Consider the following 19,738-nt stretch of genomic DNA (forward strand, 5'->3'; position numbering starts at 1 on the left):
CTTTCGAGACAATGAGGGACAATTTTAGATCAAATCGAGAGGATTCGTAATTTTTCTTTTTACCAGAAATGATGACGATTCTCTTTGTTAATTGATGAAATTACGAAATAAACTCTTTGTTTGGTTGATAAAAAAAAAAATTAGACAGATTTACACAATTTATAGGATGGACGCTGCTCGAAAAATCTGTTCCCCTTTACGATACTATTTTTCCACCACTCATAAGCTGTAGCCAACGATTCCGTGTATCCTCGTGTCTGAAAATAAATGAATATCATTTCTGGCCAAACAGCGAATGGCGAACAGTTAATGGCCAGAGTACGCTATTTATGGGTTTACATTTGCAACGCGTCCACACCGTTTATTGCGTTTTTATGGAAAGCATCGTTTCTTAAAATGCCCTCTACATCTCTTACTTGAACGAACAACACGATTCGATTCCACGCTCTGCGACATTTTCACAAACATGTTACCTTACATCTTCAACCGTTCCAATTACCACACTCAAAAGTAACGTTGTTCAGTCACAGCACGATCACTTTCACGAAATTCACAAATATCAACAAACGAAGAACCTTCGTATTCCAAAACTTTGAAAAAAGTCTCGTCTCCTCGGATTCTCCCGAGCCAATTAAATCCTCCCATCCCTGTTCGTTTCCCTGGGCGAATCGAATTAGATTGAATTAAGAAAACAAAATCTCTTGTTTCGAGGAACGATCGTCGTGGAGAGGAGAACGGATGGGGTGAAAAGGAAAGGACGAAAGGAGGGGGGAGAAAAGGCGCGTGTAACGGCAATTAGCAGATTAAAGTCAAGAAGGGTGTTATATCTGGTGGTTGGTCTCTCGAATTGGGAGGGGGAGGCATCGATACGAGGCGGCGAAACGAGCATCCCCTTTCATCCGGAAGACGAGGAGAGAAAAAAGAAGCATCGTCGTGTATCCCCCGTGAAAAGGAAAAGGGCGGATTTTTTTGCAATCCCTCGCCGTCTTTTTAGAATTCTAATAAAGGGGAAAGGGGTGAAGGACAAAGGCAGGCTGGCAATTAGCAGATTGAAATCAACGAAGTTTCGGGGATGGAAAAGTTTAGGTTCGATGACGATTTGCGGCACTCTCCTCCCCCTCGTCGAAACTTTTCATTTTCGGGACGAAGACGAGATCATTCGGAGGATCGGAGATGTATGGACGAAGGAAAGAATTTGCACGAGGAGAACGATGGAACATTGTCTTATTCTTTTTGAAAGAAATTTATTGACAAAGATAAAGGGGCAAAATGATGCACGCATCGTCTTTTCTGTAGTAGGGATAATTTATCAGACGAGTTTCGAAAATGGATCGATGTTGTCAATTACTTGAAGAGGTATATCGTAAACGCTAGAAGAAAATAGATTCATCTTATGAAATTTCTCGTCTCAGAGCCGTTCTCCGTAGAGCAGAAAAAGAAAGAGGTTGATCTTATTAATTCGAAGGGACGATGCATCAACGACAATTACATCAACTGTTATTTCAATAAAATCCTCCCCCCTCGCCGTTCCAAAAAAGAAAAGAAAGAATCGAAGAGAGAGGAATGAAAGGACCACCTTCTTCCATCAATTTAACCTAATCACCGAACAAATTCACGACGACGCGAACGTCGGCCGACGCGAGATATCGAATTAATTCCTCGAGAATTAATACCCGTCAAACTGTCCAACCGACTAAAACGAAAACCTAAAAAACGATTCCCCGAGAAAAATGATGATCCGAAAAAAGAGGGAAAGTCTCTTCGAGTTCAGTTCGAAAAATATCGATTTATCGATTTATTATCCCTCGTCGTAAAATCCAAACTTTCAAACAAATCGATGGAACCATCACTCGTCGTATTTTAAAAATATATCATTCGATTTCATCCAATCCACGAATATTGTCGAGACTCGTCCAAGGATCCCAAACACTGGATCGATTCGATCGAGAACTCTTCTCCTTCTTCTCCTTCTCCGTTGTATCGTTGACTCGTTAAGAGAACAAATTCGAGATATCCTGGATCGCAGCCACGAAAATTACTTATTTTTCCGAAAGTCCGAAACTCGTCAGCTCGTCTCGAACGTGAAATCGAGGGAGCCACTTACGGATGTTCGTTCTTCGAGCGACAGGAGAGGAGGGATGAGGAACATCACGACGTTAAACTACCCCCTATCTCCAAGGATCGCGTTCGGCATCGCAGATTTCCCTCCTTGGACATTTAAATTCCACCTGCCCACTCATTACGTAACACGTTCGACAAACTCGTGGAATCACTTGATCGCCTCGGCTTCTCGTCGTCCTTCCGTTCCCCCTCCCGAGAAACTTACCCCCCACTATCAGCAGCAGGTGAAACAGAGCACGTCGCACTTTCCCGCACTTCCGTCGAGCGTCTTTATCCATGGCTCCAAGGGTCCCCAAGGTTGAGAACGATCCTTCTCCTCGGCGGTCACAACAACGTGGCGGCGAAGGTCAAGGGGCCGGTGCCGCGTGCGACATCTGACCCCCTCGCTGCTCGCTTTGGCCGATCGGTTGCGGATCGACTCCAGCCGCTCTCCGGCCCGAATATTCGCGGAGAAATCCTTCACACAATGGCACAAAGGGGGAGAGAGAAGAAAGGGGGAGAGAAAGAAGAGACACAGCAGGCGAGTCCTCCGGAGCCGGGGGGGAGGGGACGCGCGCGCGCTCCCGTAACGTCGCGTTGTACGCCGCGTTCGCAACGCCACGCGGACGCGACAGTTCCTCACTTGCAACTGACGAGGGATGCTGCACGAAGAGTTTGCGCCAGCCTCGCGCCCGCGCACAGAATCCTTACTCCCCTGCGCGCTCCTGGCACCCTCGGTCAGTTAGTCACCCTTCTTCTCTCTCTCCGTTTACGCGCAAGGACGGGGCCCCTTCTTCGCCCTCCTCGTCGCCCTCGATGACAGCACGCTACGATTCTCTCTCTCTCGCCCCTTCGATCGTGTCTCCTTCTCGCTTGACCGAGTTCGCCGTGTTTCTCTTCCTCGACACGAAGGGGGAGGGCAGTTTTCACCCCCTCTTTTCCGCCGCGGTTCCTTAGTTAGGCGATCTACCCTCTTTCGCCGGCTGTGTATCTCAAACGCTAAAGAGTTTCTTAGGAAATTGAATTGAATCCACCCATCCCGCTCGTTATTTCTCTTCTTGTCCTGTCCCTCCTGGCTCTCGTTGCTCGCCTCTTCCTTCCGTCACGTGCCTCCCGGCGACCTCCCCAACCGCAGTTTCGGGTAGTTTCGTTTCCCTTTAACCGTCGTCACCTTCGCGCCGACCGAGCCTTCCCCGATTGTCTGCCCGTTAAGCGGCAATTTATATGTTAACAGGGACGAATCGGTCGAGAGTCATGCATACGTTTAGGGAAAGGGGTTGAGTCGTTGTTGCCTTCGCTCGGTTAAAGCCATCGATTTTTCGTCCAACGATTTATGTGGCCAGAGATGTACGGTTTATCGATTTATATAAACGATCCGATTGGGATGATATTTGACGGAATAGTTGAATGGTCGAGAGATTTAATTGAAAATTGAAATGTTCTTTGACAATTGAGAACGAGGATATGCGAATATACTCGAACGAATTTTTGAAGAAAAGAAATTTATAAATAATCTTCGAAATAAGCTCATCTTCTCCTTCATCTACCGATTCATTCAACCAAATTCGCTTAATGTAAACGCGGCTTTAGTCGGGTTCGACGATCAAACTGTCTGCCCGATATCGATCTATCCCCGTAAGCTCCTCTTGCATCCCTTTTGGGGATGTTATCGGTTACATGGAAATTCGGGCAAATAGTTGTAAGAAAAGAGATTCGAGGGAGGTCAAATTTTTTTTTCCTAAATTGTGGAACGATTTCTGGTGGAATTGATGGGTATTTATTAATCTTCGATAAATTTTTCACGAAATTCTTTCGTGATAAAAGAAAGAAACTAAATCTGATATATCGTTTCACGTTGATCGAAATGTTACAAAACTATTATAATTAAACTATTGCATCATCGAGCGTGAAAAGATTGAATATACAGCTTTTCGCGTTACAAGACAATATTTTGCGATATTTTTCGAACACACGATAAAATGGATATTAATTATTGAATTGGAGGATAAAGAAAGAAACAGAAGAATTCGAAAATCGGGAATTTCGGTCGATCATAGGAGCAATACGAGCGGAAGTGAAATTACAGGGCGTGTTGCAAGCCGTGTAGCAAACCGTGGCGCGACACGCTCGAGGATCAAAGCAGAATCGACGCGAGAAAGCCAAATAGACGCGAGCATTAGCAGCGCGTCTCCGCTGTTCAAATCGCACCTTGACACGTGTCCCCGGCTCATAGATTTCCTGGTTACATCGTCCTTCGTCTTGTCGAAAATTACTATCCCTTTGAAAAATTCTTCGATAATAAATAATAAATGATAAATTTCATTATCGACGCTGTACGATAGTTGCTCTACACGGGAACCGTAATAATATAAAGTTTCTGGTTACGGTTTAGTTAGTAACGAGTTTTTGGAAGCGGAGGCTTAGTTTGGAACGATATTGCGGTTGATAAAATTCAATATTGTTGAAACTTTGTTTAACGAGACCGCAATAGATAGTGCAGATTGGTCGATAGGTTAATTGGAGAATGATAGAAAATTTCCCTTTCCTTTTCCCTTCTCCTTTTAAGCTTCTCAATTACCAATTCTCCTAATTGTATATAGAATTATTCCAGATAAATTTGATTTCACGTTAATAATTTCTTGATATTCTATTTTTTCTTGATTAATCGATTATTTTGCTAACTTTCGCTTGGCAAGCCAAATCCTCTAATTATCGAAACAGGAACCAATTTACTAATCAACATCCATTTTCCATCTCGAAACGAGGGCCGTATTTACAATAAAACGTAACAGGCCCTTCCGATACCCCGCGCAAAGCTAATTAGCTTGATAACAGGGTGTTCGCGTGGAAGGGTAGCAAGAATCGAAGAGCCAGAGGGAGGAGGATCGCCGCAACAGCCCCTCGAATTACGCTTATAATCGGCGAATGCTGGCTCGAATTGAGTCTCAAACATTAACCCAGCGATGGCTCGATAGTCCCCAACTTTCAACTGTTCGTTTCTCCTCAATTTTCCAATCCCCGAATTTTCAATCCAAAGATTTTTAGAACTTTTCTGAAGAATTTACTTATTCCTGAAGTTCCTATAAGTCTATAATCTGTTCGATTGTAAGATAAATGGTACAAAAGGATTACGATATATTATTGCGAATATTTTATTCGATCATTGCCGAAAATTTTCCATGGAAAAGAAATTAGAATAGCAGAAACGACAGAGAAGTGGAGGAAGGCGGAAGACCCCTTCGATTCGATTCGCGATATCGAAATTAGAAATTTGAGGTTATGGACCTCGATGATGAAAAAGGAGAAGAGAAAGAAAAAAGATGGTCTAGAATAATATGGGAGGGAATAGATGGAAGGATTATCAAGACCACGAGAAGCATTAGCCCCGCGTGCAGAATGGAGCCGTGGTGGAAAGGGTTCGGTGAAACGCAATTTAATGCAATTTCTCGTTTAGTCAGAACTTTTAAAGTTGTTAGCGGCAAGTTGAGTGGCCCTTTCTCGTTTCCGTGATGTACGCACACGCGTTCCCTGTGTGCAACCTCGCGAACCGCTCTATTGTTCGAGGTTAAACTTTCCGAGGTTTAATTCGAACAGTGTGCGATTTTCTTTTCTCGATTCGACTTTTTTTTTTACGAAATATAATCGGAAAATTAATTGTCGAAAGAAATTTTAGCGCACGATCAATGTTTGAACAACACTCGAGTCGTCATCGTTCGAATTAATTTGTATTAGATTAATTTCTAAGAATCTCTACACCATTTCCGTAGTATATTGTACGTTTTAAAATATTCACGCAAGAAATGCGCGTCTATTTACGAAAAATTGATGAAAAAGGAGTGCAGTTTTAAAGGATGAAACTAAAACTAAGCTTATGATGGAGGAAATCTCGTTTCTTGTGAAAAATTTTGCAAGATCAAATCTCGTTTACGGGACAGATTAATTGTTTCGAATATAAACGCGTAGTACATTTTATATAATAATAAATCGTCCAACGAAACTAATTCTTCGAAACAAATTCCATCGAATAATGTTTATATTTAGATTTATCAAAGTTGAAACAATCTCGGAATTCTTGCGCGAGTTCCGTTTTAAAACAAGACTTTGCGAGAGAGTCGAAGATGTCTTAGGAGGTCTTTTAAGATTGAATCGAGGTTCCGTGGCGTGCAGAAGCTTGAAATTCTTTCGTTGAAACCCGCACCGAGCGGGAAACTTCCGGCGATGGCGTGCTTCCGCGCCGGGTAAATGAGACTAAACCGTCATTCGAAAAAGAGGAGGAGGAAGAAGAAGAAGAAAAAAGAAAATAAAGGAAAGAATAATTCACTTTGCTGCAGTCGAGAGGTTAAGAGTTGCGAGTTTAGATTCATTATGAAGTTTCACGACTTAAATGAGACAGTTGCCGCGGCAGAAAGCTGCTTAAGGAAGTTAATTCGGAAACTTTTTTGTCGCTTCCGCTGAATGAATGAACGAACGCGATTCACGAAAATTCGTACATCCTACTCTTCTCCAATTTTCTCGTTTCTAAGTCTTTAAAGAAATTTTGCCCCGGAAATCGATCAATATTTTGAACACTGCGATGACGAGCAGCCATGTTTTAAGAGTATTGTGATTTGATCTTTTTCAAATTTCATTCCCTCCTAAATTTCGAGATCGATTTCCAAACCCACCCTTCCAACAAGTCTCCGTTTGCTGATTTTCCATTAAGTGCAAGGAACGGATGGATTAAACAATATCCATTTGTATTTTTTTCTTTTCTCTCTCTGAAAAATCGATTCGCAGCGGATAAGAACAAAAGGTGGCGGTGAAACACCTTTGGAAAAGCACGATTTTCGTTCAAACGCGCTTTGTCGCGAATCCAAAAAACTAGTGAATCCTCGCCGATTCTAAACTCCGGGTAAATTGAAACAACGCCGTTTACTCGTGATCCAAAGGTGGTGGAGCGTCGATCCCGCGGGAGATGTTGCTCTTTGAGCGCGGTTTACATCTCCTTCTCCCTTCTCACGCCTGGCTTTTTCGCTTGGCCCGCAGATTAAGCTCGTACAATTCGATTCGAGTCTGAAGAGGGTGGTGATTCTTCGCTCGCGGAAAAATATACATTCGATTGTGTTCTTGGAATTTTGTACAGCAACGGATCAAACTTTTGGAATATAAACTTCTTGAAATCTCCTTCAGATTTTCGCCTAATTTATAGACTCGTGTTGTTAGAGAAAATTGTGGAATATTATTAAATGAAAATTTAAACTTCTTGCCGCGTTGTATAACGTTGTATAAAGGGGTTAAATTTTTACCGCCACTTGCAAACAGATGATTTTCACGATCGTAAAACGTTGAATGGAATATTTTTAAGAATCTCCAAATAAATATATATATGAGGATAAACAGTATTTGTGCGAGCATGCAATTAGCAGATAGATCTATTAACACATTGTAAGGATATAGTAATTTCATCGAATTTATATTTCCATCTCTCTGTTTATATTATGGTGTTGTTTGTTTACAACCATGGCTCGTTTGTTTACTCTCGTCGGCTTGTTCAGTTATGAACCAATTGTTTACGTTCCTCCATCGTGGTTCGTTTACATTTTTCTCGTATTATTCATTATATTCTTCTTTTGTTTATACTTTTCGGGATATTTGCCGACGAATAATTCGAACAAGCTTGACGAACACCTCGATAATCGAATACTTTTATATTCTGATTGAAAATTATAAACGAAGCAATGGATTTTTTTTATATCGAAAGAGGGAAGCGAACCCTTCGAAGTTTTATTTTTATTATTTTTAAAAGAAATTTTTGCGCGTACAAATTGCGTACAGGTTGTTGATTTCTTCTCGAATTGTTCTGCGCATGAACACTTTGCAGGCATTAAAATCAGAATTTCTGGCTCGGACAAATCCACCCTATTTTTTAGACGAATTAATATTTTTTCGGCCGATACACAGATAGTTGCATTTTTCTCAAAGGGGAAACGAAAGGGAGCGTAAGAATTCGGCATGAATTTTACTTGACGTTCAACGACGTCGAATAAACAGTCACGTCCCTTTAAACCGGGTTATTGTGGCCGGTAAACGTTCAATTACGTTCCTCGCGCTCGCTCTCTTCGACACTTCAATTCACTTTTATCCCTTTGTGAATACTAACAAAGGGTGCTTACGGCCACGTTTCACCCGTTCCCTTTGCACAACGGGACGTTTCAACGTCCACGAATTCGACAAACAAACGCTCCAAGTCGATCAGACGAGGAGATAAATCCTCTTCGAGGAGATAACCAAGTGAAATATACATGGAGTGAATAATATTTTTCCCGATTCAATTTCAGCTTAACCGAGAAAAGCCAACCTAAAATTTAATTATACAATTTTTGAACGAGAATTAAAATTTGTCAATCGATTTCCTCGATAAGAAAAACCATACGAATTTATTCATCCTCCGCGCGAGCAAAACTTTCCACCGCTATTAACAAAATATACTTAAAAATTATTAAAAGCAACGAATAAAATTCCTGCCTCCCTCCCCCTGCGCGCATTCACCGTAAATGATAATCAGCTTAACTTTTCCATTCCCCTCAAACACCATCCGTTCGTCGCGCGTTAATTCTCGTCTAATTGCGCGAGACGTTCGTCACGTGATTCCATCCACGATATTGTACACGAGACTGGGGGACTTTGTATTCCATTCTATCGTTTCCATTAACGGAAAATTGGAGGGGGGAGGGAACAAAAAACGTCGTTGTTTGACGTGAGAGAGAGAAAAAAAAGAACGGAAGGAGAACGAGAGCGCCATGTCAAGTTGGACAGCCCTTTAAATCGAATTTAACGATCAAATTGCTCTTTGCTCCGCCCCCCGGCCGGCTGATATTGTTAATTACTTGTTTGTCACGATGCCCGTCGTTAAACAGACGCGACGGTAAATTGCACGTGACATCTACGTAATTCTAAACGTACACACCGGGGCTGGAAAAAATAGCGGGCTTTGTCGCGACCTCGAGCCATCTGTGCGTGGATTGGTATTGCGTCAATTGTTATAACTTCAAACTAACATCGTCCGAGAAATTTGGCAATTTATTTCATCAGCTCGAAATTTTAGACACTTTCTCTCATTTCTGTCGTCTGGTATTTTTATAAAAGGAATTCGGACAGTGGAAATTGTCGTTATTCGTATGATCGTGTAATGGCAAGAATTTGGGGAATAACGAGCCTCGATAAACTGGAATTCGAATCGAGACACCTGTCCACCGCCGCTATTCCAAATTTCTCGGCTGTTCAACATACGCGTTTCTGTTGCGTTTGTGTTGCACGCAAGCATCGCGAATTTCGCCTTCACTGGCAGCCAGAAGACATTAAAGCCAGACACGATGTATCACGATGTAAATGCTGAATAGTAACGGACTGCAACTTCGATGGAGAATCATCGGGGTGGCTATTTTATGAAAGAGATATCGAAAGAACCATCTGTAACAGAGATATCTTTATTTTTATTATAAGAATTATAAGTTTTGGAAAATTTTCTTTCTTCTGGATTAATTTCACTTCGAGATTTGATGGATAAATTTCTAATTATCCAAATTTCGAGAAATTTTCCCTCGCAATAGATCGATGATCCAAGCGTTTCCGTTTGGAGAAAAAGTGATTCGATTCGAGAGAAATTGCATAATCAACTCGAGCTTCTTACGTAGCAAGAATAGAATTATTGTTACTGGAATAAAATGGAACAGTTGGTCTTTTCTCTCTTGTTGAAAACGTTCCTGGAATGGGCTAAATTTTTGAAAGCGTCTTTATTCGACCAGGATGATTTCCAGCTGATCGCGTCCCCAGCACCCAGAGTACCCTCATCTTTTTCGTTGATCGATTCGTCGGTTGATATTCTCGTTACAGAGGGAGAGAATTTGATGAAAATTTCGGGACTGGGCCACCCATTCGATTCCCCTCTCCTTTCTAAACGCCGGTAGTACAGTGGCAAATTAAATTTTTCAATTGTTTCGTCGTTTTTCGTCCGATATATTCAAAGCTTTTTATCAATCATGAGTCGCAACTAGCTCGAAGGTTTAAATTAAACGCGGAACAAATATCGTTCGATGCTATTCGGATCCAAACCGTTGCGAACCTTCGATCTTCTATCACCTTTAATTACTATTTTTAAAAGATATATAATTATAGATTTGAATTATTCGTTCCATCGTTTTGTATTGTATATAATTTATTATCTATCGTTTTCTACAAAATTAAAGAAGAACAGGATTGGAAGAAGAAAAAGAAATTTCAAAAAGCGGAGTATTAAACAATGGAATTACCAAAATTCGTATCGTTTTTTTTCTTTCTTTTCTCCTTTCCGCCGACATAGTTCAGGGTTACGTGGATTTCGTCGTTTTATTCCCACCCGGCGCTTGTGGGAAACATTTATATTCCGCACGTTTCGCTCGTTCTCTGTGTATCAATCGGTTTCACATAACAAGCTCGACTTATTGATTGCACGAATGTCCACCCCTCCTCCTCGTCCCCGTTAATTCATCGTTATAAATGCACCGTGATTTTCATCGAACGAAGTTAATAACATTGTCGAGAGGAATTGCGTAAGAGGGAAAGAAATTGGAAATTTCTACTCATTAATATATATGCATATATTTTTCGATTCTAAAAATTCATCGAATCCTTTCATATCCTTTCGAGAGCTGGAAAGAATGGAATCGAGACTGTTTCCTCGTCGATGAATGATCGAATTCGAATCGATCAAATCTAGTTAATAAGTTGCTATTACTCTTTTCAACCCTTTCGTCGATAGCCTTTCTTACTTTTTTCTCCGAACTTCTCCGTATCAAATTCTCGTTTCTCTAAAAAAAAAGATAGAAATCTTTAGCTTATAATTAACGAAATAAAATTCCTTTGTTAAAAATCGGATCGATCCAATCGACTCGAGCGAAGATAAACGCCCAAATTTAATCTCGAACGTAATTCATCCCCTCCCCTCACGAGATCAAGAGAAACCCTCTTCCCAAAAGTCGAAAGAGATCTGGGCTATCCTCTTCCCGGAGCTGGGTGGCGCCAGCTCTTTTCGGGGATATTAAGAAGAAAGAAGAGGCTCGCGACCTCGACCCTTCAAACGGTCGATCCGAGCGGAATTTATGCGCGACCTCGCGACGAGATTGTCCCATCCTCCTTTCCCCTCTCCTTCCAGGAACCCGTCGCGTGTATATCGTGCGATATTATTGTGTTACTGTTCTCGTGCACGGAGGGATATCCCTGTCTCTGGCTCTCGTCTGGACATCCACGTCACGCTGCGATGTCAGCATGGGCTGGGTTTGGTTGGGTTCTTCGTTGAAATGCAGCTGGATTCCTCTCTCTCTCTCTCTCTGGAGAATGCTCAGAGGATGTTTGATGGTTTTACGGGAGAGGAGATCTGGTCTGGTGCGGTTTTGAGGCGAGGCTACACGAAGGGTGTGATGGATGCGTGCTTTCGAGAGCAGGCTGTTGGTTCCGGAGAAAGCGAATCGTCCAACGCGATTTGGAGAGGGAATAAAATTTTGGGAAGGCTCGATTCCTTGCTCCGGAAATTTCTCGGATCAAGATTGGATTTTTGGAAATTTGTGTCGCTCAAAAATGCGAATAATTCGGGTTGGACGCGTGGTGGAAGAATTTTGAATTTTGCGATGGACGTGAGAGGAGTTGTGGGGTGGTTTATTGAGAATTAACGAGGATAGGTCGAAAATGGATAAAGCGTACGTCTCGCGAATTTTATATACGGGATAAGGCAAACGTTCGAGTTTACGTTTTCGAGCGTCTCTTGCCAGTTACTTAGCGTCGAATTAGATCGAAGTTTAGGCGTAAGTTAAAGATGGGCGAAGTCTACGGGGGTGGCACGATTCCATTTAAGTTAGGCTGAGGTTAGCTTTACTCCGAGTGTCGGGTAGATACGAGTTATTCCGTGAATGGTTAAGCTTGGATCGCATGGAAACTAAGTCTAACTTGAATGGGCGTTAGGCTTCAATCGCATATTCGACACAAATTAAGGAAATACACAGGATCAAACTGTTCCTCCAAATCTTGGATTATCCGATAGAGATGTAATACAAAGGTATCTTCCCGACCCGCACAAAATCACAATCGTCTTCAATCGTTTTGTATTGCGAATTTTCATCTTCGAAAATCCCACGACAAGAAAATTTTCTTGGATATTTCTTTGGATAAAGGAATTTTCTTCGAAATGCTAAGAAGATATATAATTTAATTCGATTTCGAATTTTGAATATTTCTTACATCCTCTTAGCGTATCGTATCGAGGACAATCACAGTTGTTGCACAGCAATATTTTTACAAACGGTTGTCTTATCGTAACCACTATGCATCATAAGCCGTTATCATGGCGCCGAGGAACTCTCGTTGCTGCAACGAGACTCGACTCTTCCTCCTCTCTTGAGAATTAAGTTTCGAGCCGTCTCTATCTACGATTGCAACAAGCAGAATCTTGGAATAAAAAAAAAAACAGGAGAGGAATCTTGTTCTGTTTCCCATCCTCCGTAATTTCGATCGCGGAAAAATTTAAAATCTAATTCTTCTCGAATCTCGGGGTCGTTTTTGGGGGTTTATTTGGATGGTTTAGATGGTTGATTTAAATTTTGTTTGAATTCGAGGAAAGTGGACGGCAACAAGTAGAAAGCTTTCAGATGGATATATCCACCGAATTCGACGCTTTCGAATCGAATAGCGAAACTGAAAGCTTCCGAATTCGTTTGAATCTGATGTTTCCGATGCAACTTGCAATCCGGTTTAGAAATTTCTAGTTTACATTTTCCGCTTTCAACTCTCCCAAATTGATTCCCAATTGAACCCAACACTTTTCCATCGACAATTTCATGAAAATTTCCTATTTTGAAAGTTTCCCCAAATAACCTCATTAGAATTTATTTAATATTCAAATCCTCGAGTCAAACTCCGTTACAAAATTAGATACAACGCGGGAAAAACTAGCCCTTAACTTCGAATAACCCCAAACTATAAATCGAACGACATTAATCAACCACATTAATCGAGAATCTTGATCATTATCCTGCTCACAAGGAGCATCCTCCTAAGAAGCTTCTTACCACCAATTATCAACTCTCGAAAGACCGACAACATCCACCCATCGATCGATCCTAACTACCTCCTCCTTAATTATCCCTTTTTCCAAAGCAGCGATGCTTCCAAAAACGCTTCTTCCCCTTGGAATATTTCCTTTCTTCCCTCGCAACGCGTCATCGAACTTGAAAAATCGTATCCACGAAGGATGGACGAAGGCAGCGTCCCCTCATCGTCCCAAGAATGGAAAGCAAAGCCTCGCGCATGGTCGGCCGCGACAATGACGCGTGGTGCATGGAGGAGGAAGGGAGAGACGGCGTTCGAAGCGCATGTACGCGTGCACTAATGGCACCAGGCACCAGGCTTGAGGATGACATTAAGCAGCAAGTGCAGCGGAGTGTGCATTGTCGTTCCCGTTGAATGTCGTCGTGCGGGCTGGTGAACAGGCCGCCGACTCCTTCTTCCTCCTCCACCCCCTATTCCTTCCCTCCTCGTCGCCATGTATCGCTGCAAAAGCGGCCAACGAGATTTGTTTTGCCAAGGCATCTTGCACAAAAGCAAGCGCTTCCTTCCCTCGCGCAGTAATCATCTCGATCGATTTAGAAATCGGATAATCGTATTCGTTATAAGAATAAGAGAAATTTTCCATTTCACGAATCGAATCCTAGCAAGAGAGAAGATCGAGTCGAAAGGAGCGAACAAAGGGCGGAAAGGGAAAACGAATCGACGAGAAATCGATCGATTAGCCCTCGAGAGAGCCCGTATTCCGCGTCCCTGTTTATTAAACATTCCGATTGCCGCGTGTATCAACGTTTATTCGCAAATACGCCGAGTGGAAATCGAATCAGCGGAAACGGGTCGACTGTCGGGCGACGGAAAACTGTCGGTTAAACGCGATTCTTCCTCCCATTTTGATGGATCCCTATCCTCTCGAGCCGGTTTGTTCGTCATAACCGCGTAACCAGAAACTTCTATCGACCAAGCTTCCTTTATCTCCCGTCCATTGAAAAATTTTCCAAAAAAATATGGAACCTTTCGATTAAGAAAAAAAATGATACAAATGATTTTTTCGCTTCGTTACATTTTCGTAAATTTCCACAGGACGATTGACTCTCGTTGAAGTAAAGGAAGACGGATAATTGAACGAACGTCACAGCTCTGAATCATTTATCGCGTCTCAATTTAACTGGAATTAAATTCTCGATAGAATGATCGAAGAATTGAACAAAGGCAGTACAATTGCGATTTCATCTTTAACGAGTTTATTTCTCGCAAATTCGCGTATCGAAAATTTAAAACCTCGAGTTTATCATTACATTGTTCTCAAAGTTTGACCGAGTGCACGAAGAGAACGAATAATGGAAAATGGAATAAAATAAAAATTCTTCTCCTAAGGCCTCGGTGTTAAGGCTCGCCGTATTCAGTTTCTCGTGTCATTTGTAATATTCGCAACAAATGGTGGGACAGGATGAAACGCGAGCGGCAAACACAAGAGAGAAAACTTTCGTTAATTGGTGCGGAAACGTGTAACTCGCCGTTTCGTTTCCTTCCTTTCCACCCCTTCGTTCCTTCCGTTCTTTTTAATCCCACATCGATACCAAGGCTTCCGCCCCCTTTTTTCTTCTTTACAAACGCGTCTCGTGCGAGAAAAACGTATGTATATGTGTGTATACGCGGATAGGGGTTGGAAAATAATATGAAGGCGGGCGCGAAAATTTCCTACCCCGTGATAATTATCGCGGATTCCGCCACCGTCTCTAAAGGGTGGCTTCTTTGAAAACCGCCCCTGTCGCGTTAATTTCCATTTGAATTTTATACCGAATTCCGAATACCGGCTTTATTATTATAAACCAACGACGGGTTCGACGGATGAGACGCGTCTGTCACTAATAACGTGTCTTTCGATACGTGTCGAAAGGGTTGTCAAAGGGTTGTTTGAAAAATTTGTGAGAGGGAGATTGCACATCGCGAATATTGACGTTATTCTCGTGTTTCTTATTTTTTTTTTTAATTAAAATTGAAAAAGAAATTGCTTCAGAAATAGAAAATTGTAAATTTGTACAAATATTTTTATTTGTCGATTTCATTTCACGAAAATTCTGATTCTACGTATTTGATTATTGAAATAATACCTCGACTCTCGTCGCCCGAGATTGAGACTCTTAAAATTAAAATTAATTACCAACGTCTTGCCAATTATTACTCGAATCGCGATACTTTCGTCAAATTGCCGTACGATAAATTCAATTCCAGCGAGATCTTTAAAAATTTTTTATCCCCCTTCCATCGACAATGTTTTCTTGGCAATCTCGATTCGCAACCGTCGATTATCCGCCCCGCAAAGAACAAGGAAATCTTACATTACAATTCTTTAAGTCTGTATTTCGTTTCCACCCCCGTGGCCGGTATCGTTTATCCACTCTCCCCCTCCTCCCTCGTTTCGGTATCGATTGCAATCCACGGCATTCTTTCCCATTTCTTTCTTCCCCCCCTCCCCCTTTCCCCGATATTTCGTATCGCGCTGTTTCGTGAAAGGGCCGCTTTTATATTTTTCTCGTTGACTCGCTTCCACGGATTATCTGGCTGGATGCCATCTTGAATTGCGCATTCCCGATAATTCTTTCCCGCTTATGGTACTCTATGAGGAACGCCTGTTCCCTCCTCTCCCCTCCCCCTCCCCCTATCCGGAGTTCACGAACGATTATCGATGGAAATTTTTGGAGAATTGAAATCTAGAGGTACTACACTTTTTGACGTCGAAGAATTTATTTGAATTTATTCCCATTTAATAAAGCGATAAGAATACGAGAATATATTGAAAAGTTACGTCGATTTTTACGATCTCGATAAAATGGATTTTGCGTACACGCGTGATAAATTTCTACTTTTGCCTAAAGTTGGAATCAAAATGAAAAAATCCATTTAATAACCATTCTACACTCGAGAGTAATAATAAACGCGCGATTTTCGACTCATTTTCCTTTTCCAACGGAAACCGATCTAGCGCGAGCGAGACGATGAAAACATCAAACTCTTTCCCTCCAAGAGATTAAATCGACGAAGAAAATTCATCCCTTCCGATGTATCCATTTTATGAAAAAATATACGAACGAGTTAAAACTCTTATTTCGGTAGAAATACCGCACACGAATTCTAGTAGACGAGATTTAAAAAAAAAGAACAGAGAATGCAGGTACGAATGTGTCCCGCTATCTCTAACACAAAGAATCACAGTCTCATCCCTTTTTTGCATCTGTCATTCGCGGCTAACGATAACACGGGTTACCCGTATAGCCGGAGAAGAGTTAATACGTTTGTCTATGACAGAGAGAAGGTGGGTGAATTGGAATCTCTCCGCACCAACTTTGTCTCCGCACGGCTGCGTACGTTGTACCATCGCTATCAGGCTGTGTGCAAGAGTTTTAACTTCTCGCGGATGAAAAGGAATTTCACAATTAATGGGGCATTAATCGCGCAAAGAACGAATCGATCTTCATTTGGACTTCATTCGAAATAATTGAAAACGACGCTCTTTTTATTACGAGCGATAAAAAAATAAATGATAAATTTCGACAAAGCTTTTTTATTTCTATTATATTTATATACGGATTTTTAATAATACCTTCGAAGAATAATCTTTATTTTCATCTGATATGTTCGTTAAAAATAATCGAAATCGTCGATAAGATAATTTTCGAGTGAAATGAAATTTGCGATGAGCGAGTTTTTAAAATTATCTTTCGATTACCCTAGAAATCTATTATATCTCGAAGATATTGTTACGAGGCAAGGAATTAATTCGAAGTTTCAATGTTTAAAAATGACCGGTAATTTTCACCGTCGCATTATTTCATCTTGGTGATTTATTCATTTATTATTCCGTCATTATTTATTAATGACGGAAGATAAATATAGTGGATTATTTTATCGCATGAATAATTCAGTTTAATAATATCACTCGTACGTGATAGGGAATCGTATTAAATAAGTAATGCATCGAAAACAATACTTCATTATAAAAACATTATTTAGGTTATTAAAATGTAAAACTGAAATTTTTTTATGAGCGAAAAGACTACTAAAGATTGAATGATTGAATACGATTATCTACGATGTATTCGTAGATAATTTATTTAAAAAAAAGTTAACCGAATATTGTTAAAAAATTTGTAAAATTCCTACTATTAAAAAAGGGATAAATTAAAATATCTAATGGTAGGTAAATAGAATTTTTTCAGAAATTTATTAAAAATCTAATACGAAACGATAAAAAAAATCGTTGCGAAAAATTGACCGAACAATTTATCTGCATAAATGACTATTGAAGAACAAATAGATTAAGATGAATAAACAAATAAATGCAATTTTTATAAATTCGATATAAACCCGATAAAAATTCATTACAGTAAAAAGAATTTATTAAACGATAAATCTCTTGCCTATAAAATTGAAATTACTCCATTCAAAAAAATAAATAGATCAAAATGGATAAAAATGAATTTTCCGATCAATTGAACGGAATAAATAGAATTTTTTTTTATAAATATTCCCAAAAACTCAATACAACGTAAAAATATATAAATATATACATATTACCAGAAATAATAGTGGTAGAAATTTTTAACGAAAAATTTACGTATGCTTGTATTAAACTATTTTTAAATAAATTGCTTAAGGAGATATTGATTTCGAATATTTTCTTGCGAAATGACCAAAAACCAAAAACATTATTATCTCAATTTTGTTTAAAAATATTTATACCATTCTCATTTATACGTACGCAAATGAAATTCCACGAAATGAACCACGTAGTTCGAATGTTTCGTGTTTCAGCGAATATTTCATCCGTGTGACATCAACAAACCACAGGTAGTTGAATCGGTCGTATTCATAGCACATAGAAGTCCTCTTGACCAAAGTAACCGAGGACACGAAACATTTGGTCGATCGCGACGCGTTCTAAGTGATGGACAATATTCTACCGCCGATACCCGGCATCGATTCGAAACATTCCTACTAAACGACGCTAAACAACAAGTTCGACCACTGTATCTGACGTGGCGTGATACCGCAAACGAGGTGCAAAATAAACGCGATATTTTATGGAACTTTACGTCACACGTTCTAAAATATTAACCTCAAAAATAAATCAAAAATGCTCTCTGACGTTATTTATCTAATTATTGAAAGTGTGAAAAAAATTTTGTAATGAAAGATTAACTACGCCAAATATATAATCAAACTGATTATCAAATTAATCATGTTACTAACAAAAAAGAGACCTGAATGATAAATAAAGCATAGAAAAAGAAATGTTACTAATACATGGATCTGGCACGAGTAATACTCATGATTATGCAAATTCTAGATAACGCAATTAAATAAATTATCCATGTCGAAGCGAATTTTTTATCTTATGATGTAATTGACTGATTGGAGGAATAAAAATGCATGCAACTCACCATTTGATGCGAAGAATACTGGAATGGAAAGTCACTGTAAATATCGCCAGGAAGAAGTAAAAACTGTAAAACAAAATGTAGAAAAATATATATAATATTTTGAAAAACGTAATAAAATCAATTGTAAGAAAATATAACAAAATATAAGAAAGAAAGATATCTACCTATTAAAAGACAAAATGGTCTTATATTTTTGAAAGAAACACTGACTCTAACATATACCGATAATAAATATTTAAAATATGTAAAAAAAAAAATAAAATAAAATAAAAGACTAAAAATAATTTGTTTAAATTGCAATTGACGAACAAACACTGATTCTAATTTCGCGTAAATGATTAGTAATTAAATTTAATAATAGAGCTATTATGCTCTAAAAAATATTAAAAATATTTTTACGCAACAAACACTGACTCTAATAACCGCATTGCACGCGGTCACAAATATCTGAAACTAAATAAAAATTAACGACAAGAAATAGAATAGAAAATAAAGAAAAATAATGTTTTTCAAAAATATTATTGATATTAAATCGTTACGAATTGATTCTAAAAACTACAATATTATTTCAATATATTTTTTAATGTAAATGAATAAATAGAAGTTATTTAAAAATCTAATATTAATTTACTTAATAAAATACGTCCAAATGATTATTAAAAGTTCAATAAAAAAGAAATAAAAATGTATACATTACGTTCGTTGATCGTAGAAAATCAAACTTCTTTATGAGAAAATAATGGCGTCCATCTTGGAATTTTTCCTGCGCAATCTCACTAATTATTTAATAATATGTAGAAAATAAAATTAAAATTTCAATGTAAACGTATAAAAGATATAAAATACTAAAATAAAACAATAAACTACACTCAAACTTTGTAAAAAAGTATATGAATAGAAATAAATAACTACGCAGAAAATAAATTACGCGATATTCGAAATACGTCTAATCACTACGACTATCGACAATACAATGACGTCCCGCGCCACGATTTCCTCTATAGAATTACAAATTGGAGTGGGGATTTGTCCTTACGACTCGACAACAAGTTGACTCGACAAGAGGACGAATCGAAACCTATACGACGAATACAAACCAAAAAGAGGCTATATTATAAACAATGTTT

At 39.4% G+C, this 19,738-nt stretch overlaps 2 protein-coding genes across 4 annotated transcripts in view; one reads left to right on the forward strand and one right to left on the reverse strand.

Annotated features, from left to right (window-relative positions):
- Positions 1-2,749, reverse strand: part of LOC107998009 (uncharacterized) — a 114,545-nt gene extending 111,796 nt beyond the window's left edge. Inside the window, exon 1 of one of the 2 annotated variants that reach the window (XR_009832851.1) lies at positions 2,327-2,746. Coding sequence is in view for 1 of the 2 variants with exons in the window: in XM_062085685.1 (XP_061941669.1) it covers positions 2,327-2,399 (73 nt within the window). In the remaining variant the exon portion in view is untranslated. Of the gene's footprint in view, positions 1-2,326 lie in introns of both variants that reach the window. The other variant, XM_062085685.1, reaches the window with a different exon arrangement.
- The window catches only part of LOC107996610 (photoreceptor outer segment membrane glycoprotein 2-like), a 244,243-nt gene that overhangs the window by 177,693 nt on the left and 46,812 nt on the right, over positions 1-19,738 (forward strand). The window lies entirely within an intron of this gene.

Source organism: Apis cerana, linkage group LG15 (assembly GCF_029169275.1).
Source record: "Apis cerana isolate GH-2021 linkage group LG15, AcerK_1.0, whole genome shotgun sequence".
Lineage (NCBI taxonomy): Eukaryota > Metazoa > Arthropoda > Insecta > Hymenoptera > Apidae > Apis > Apis cerana.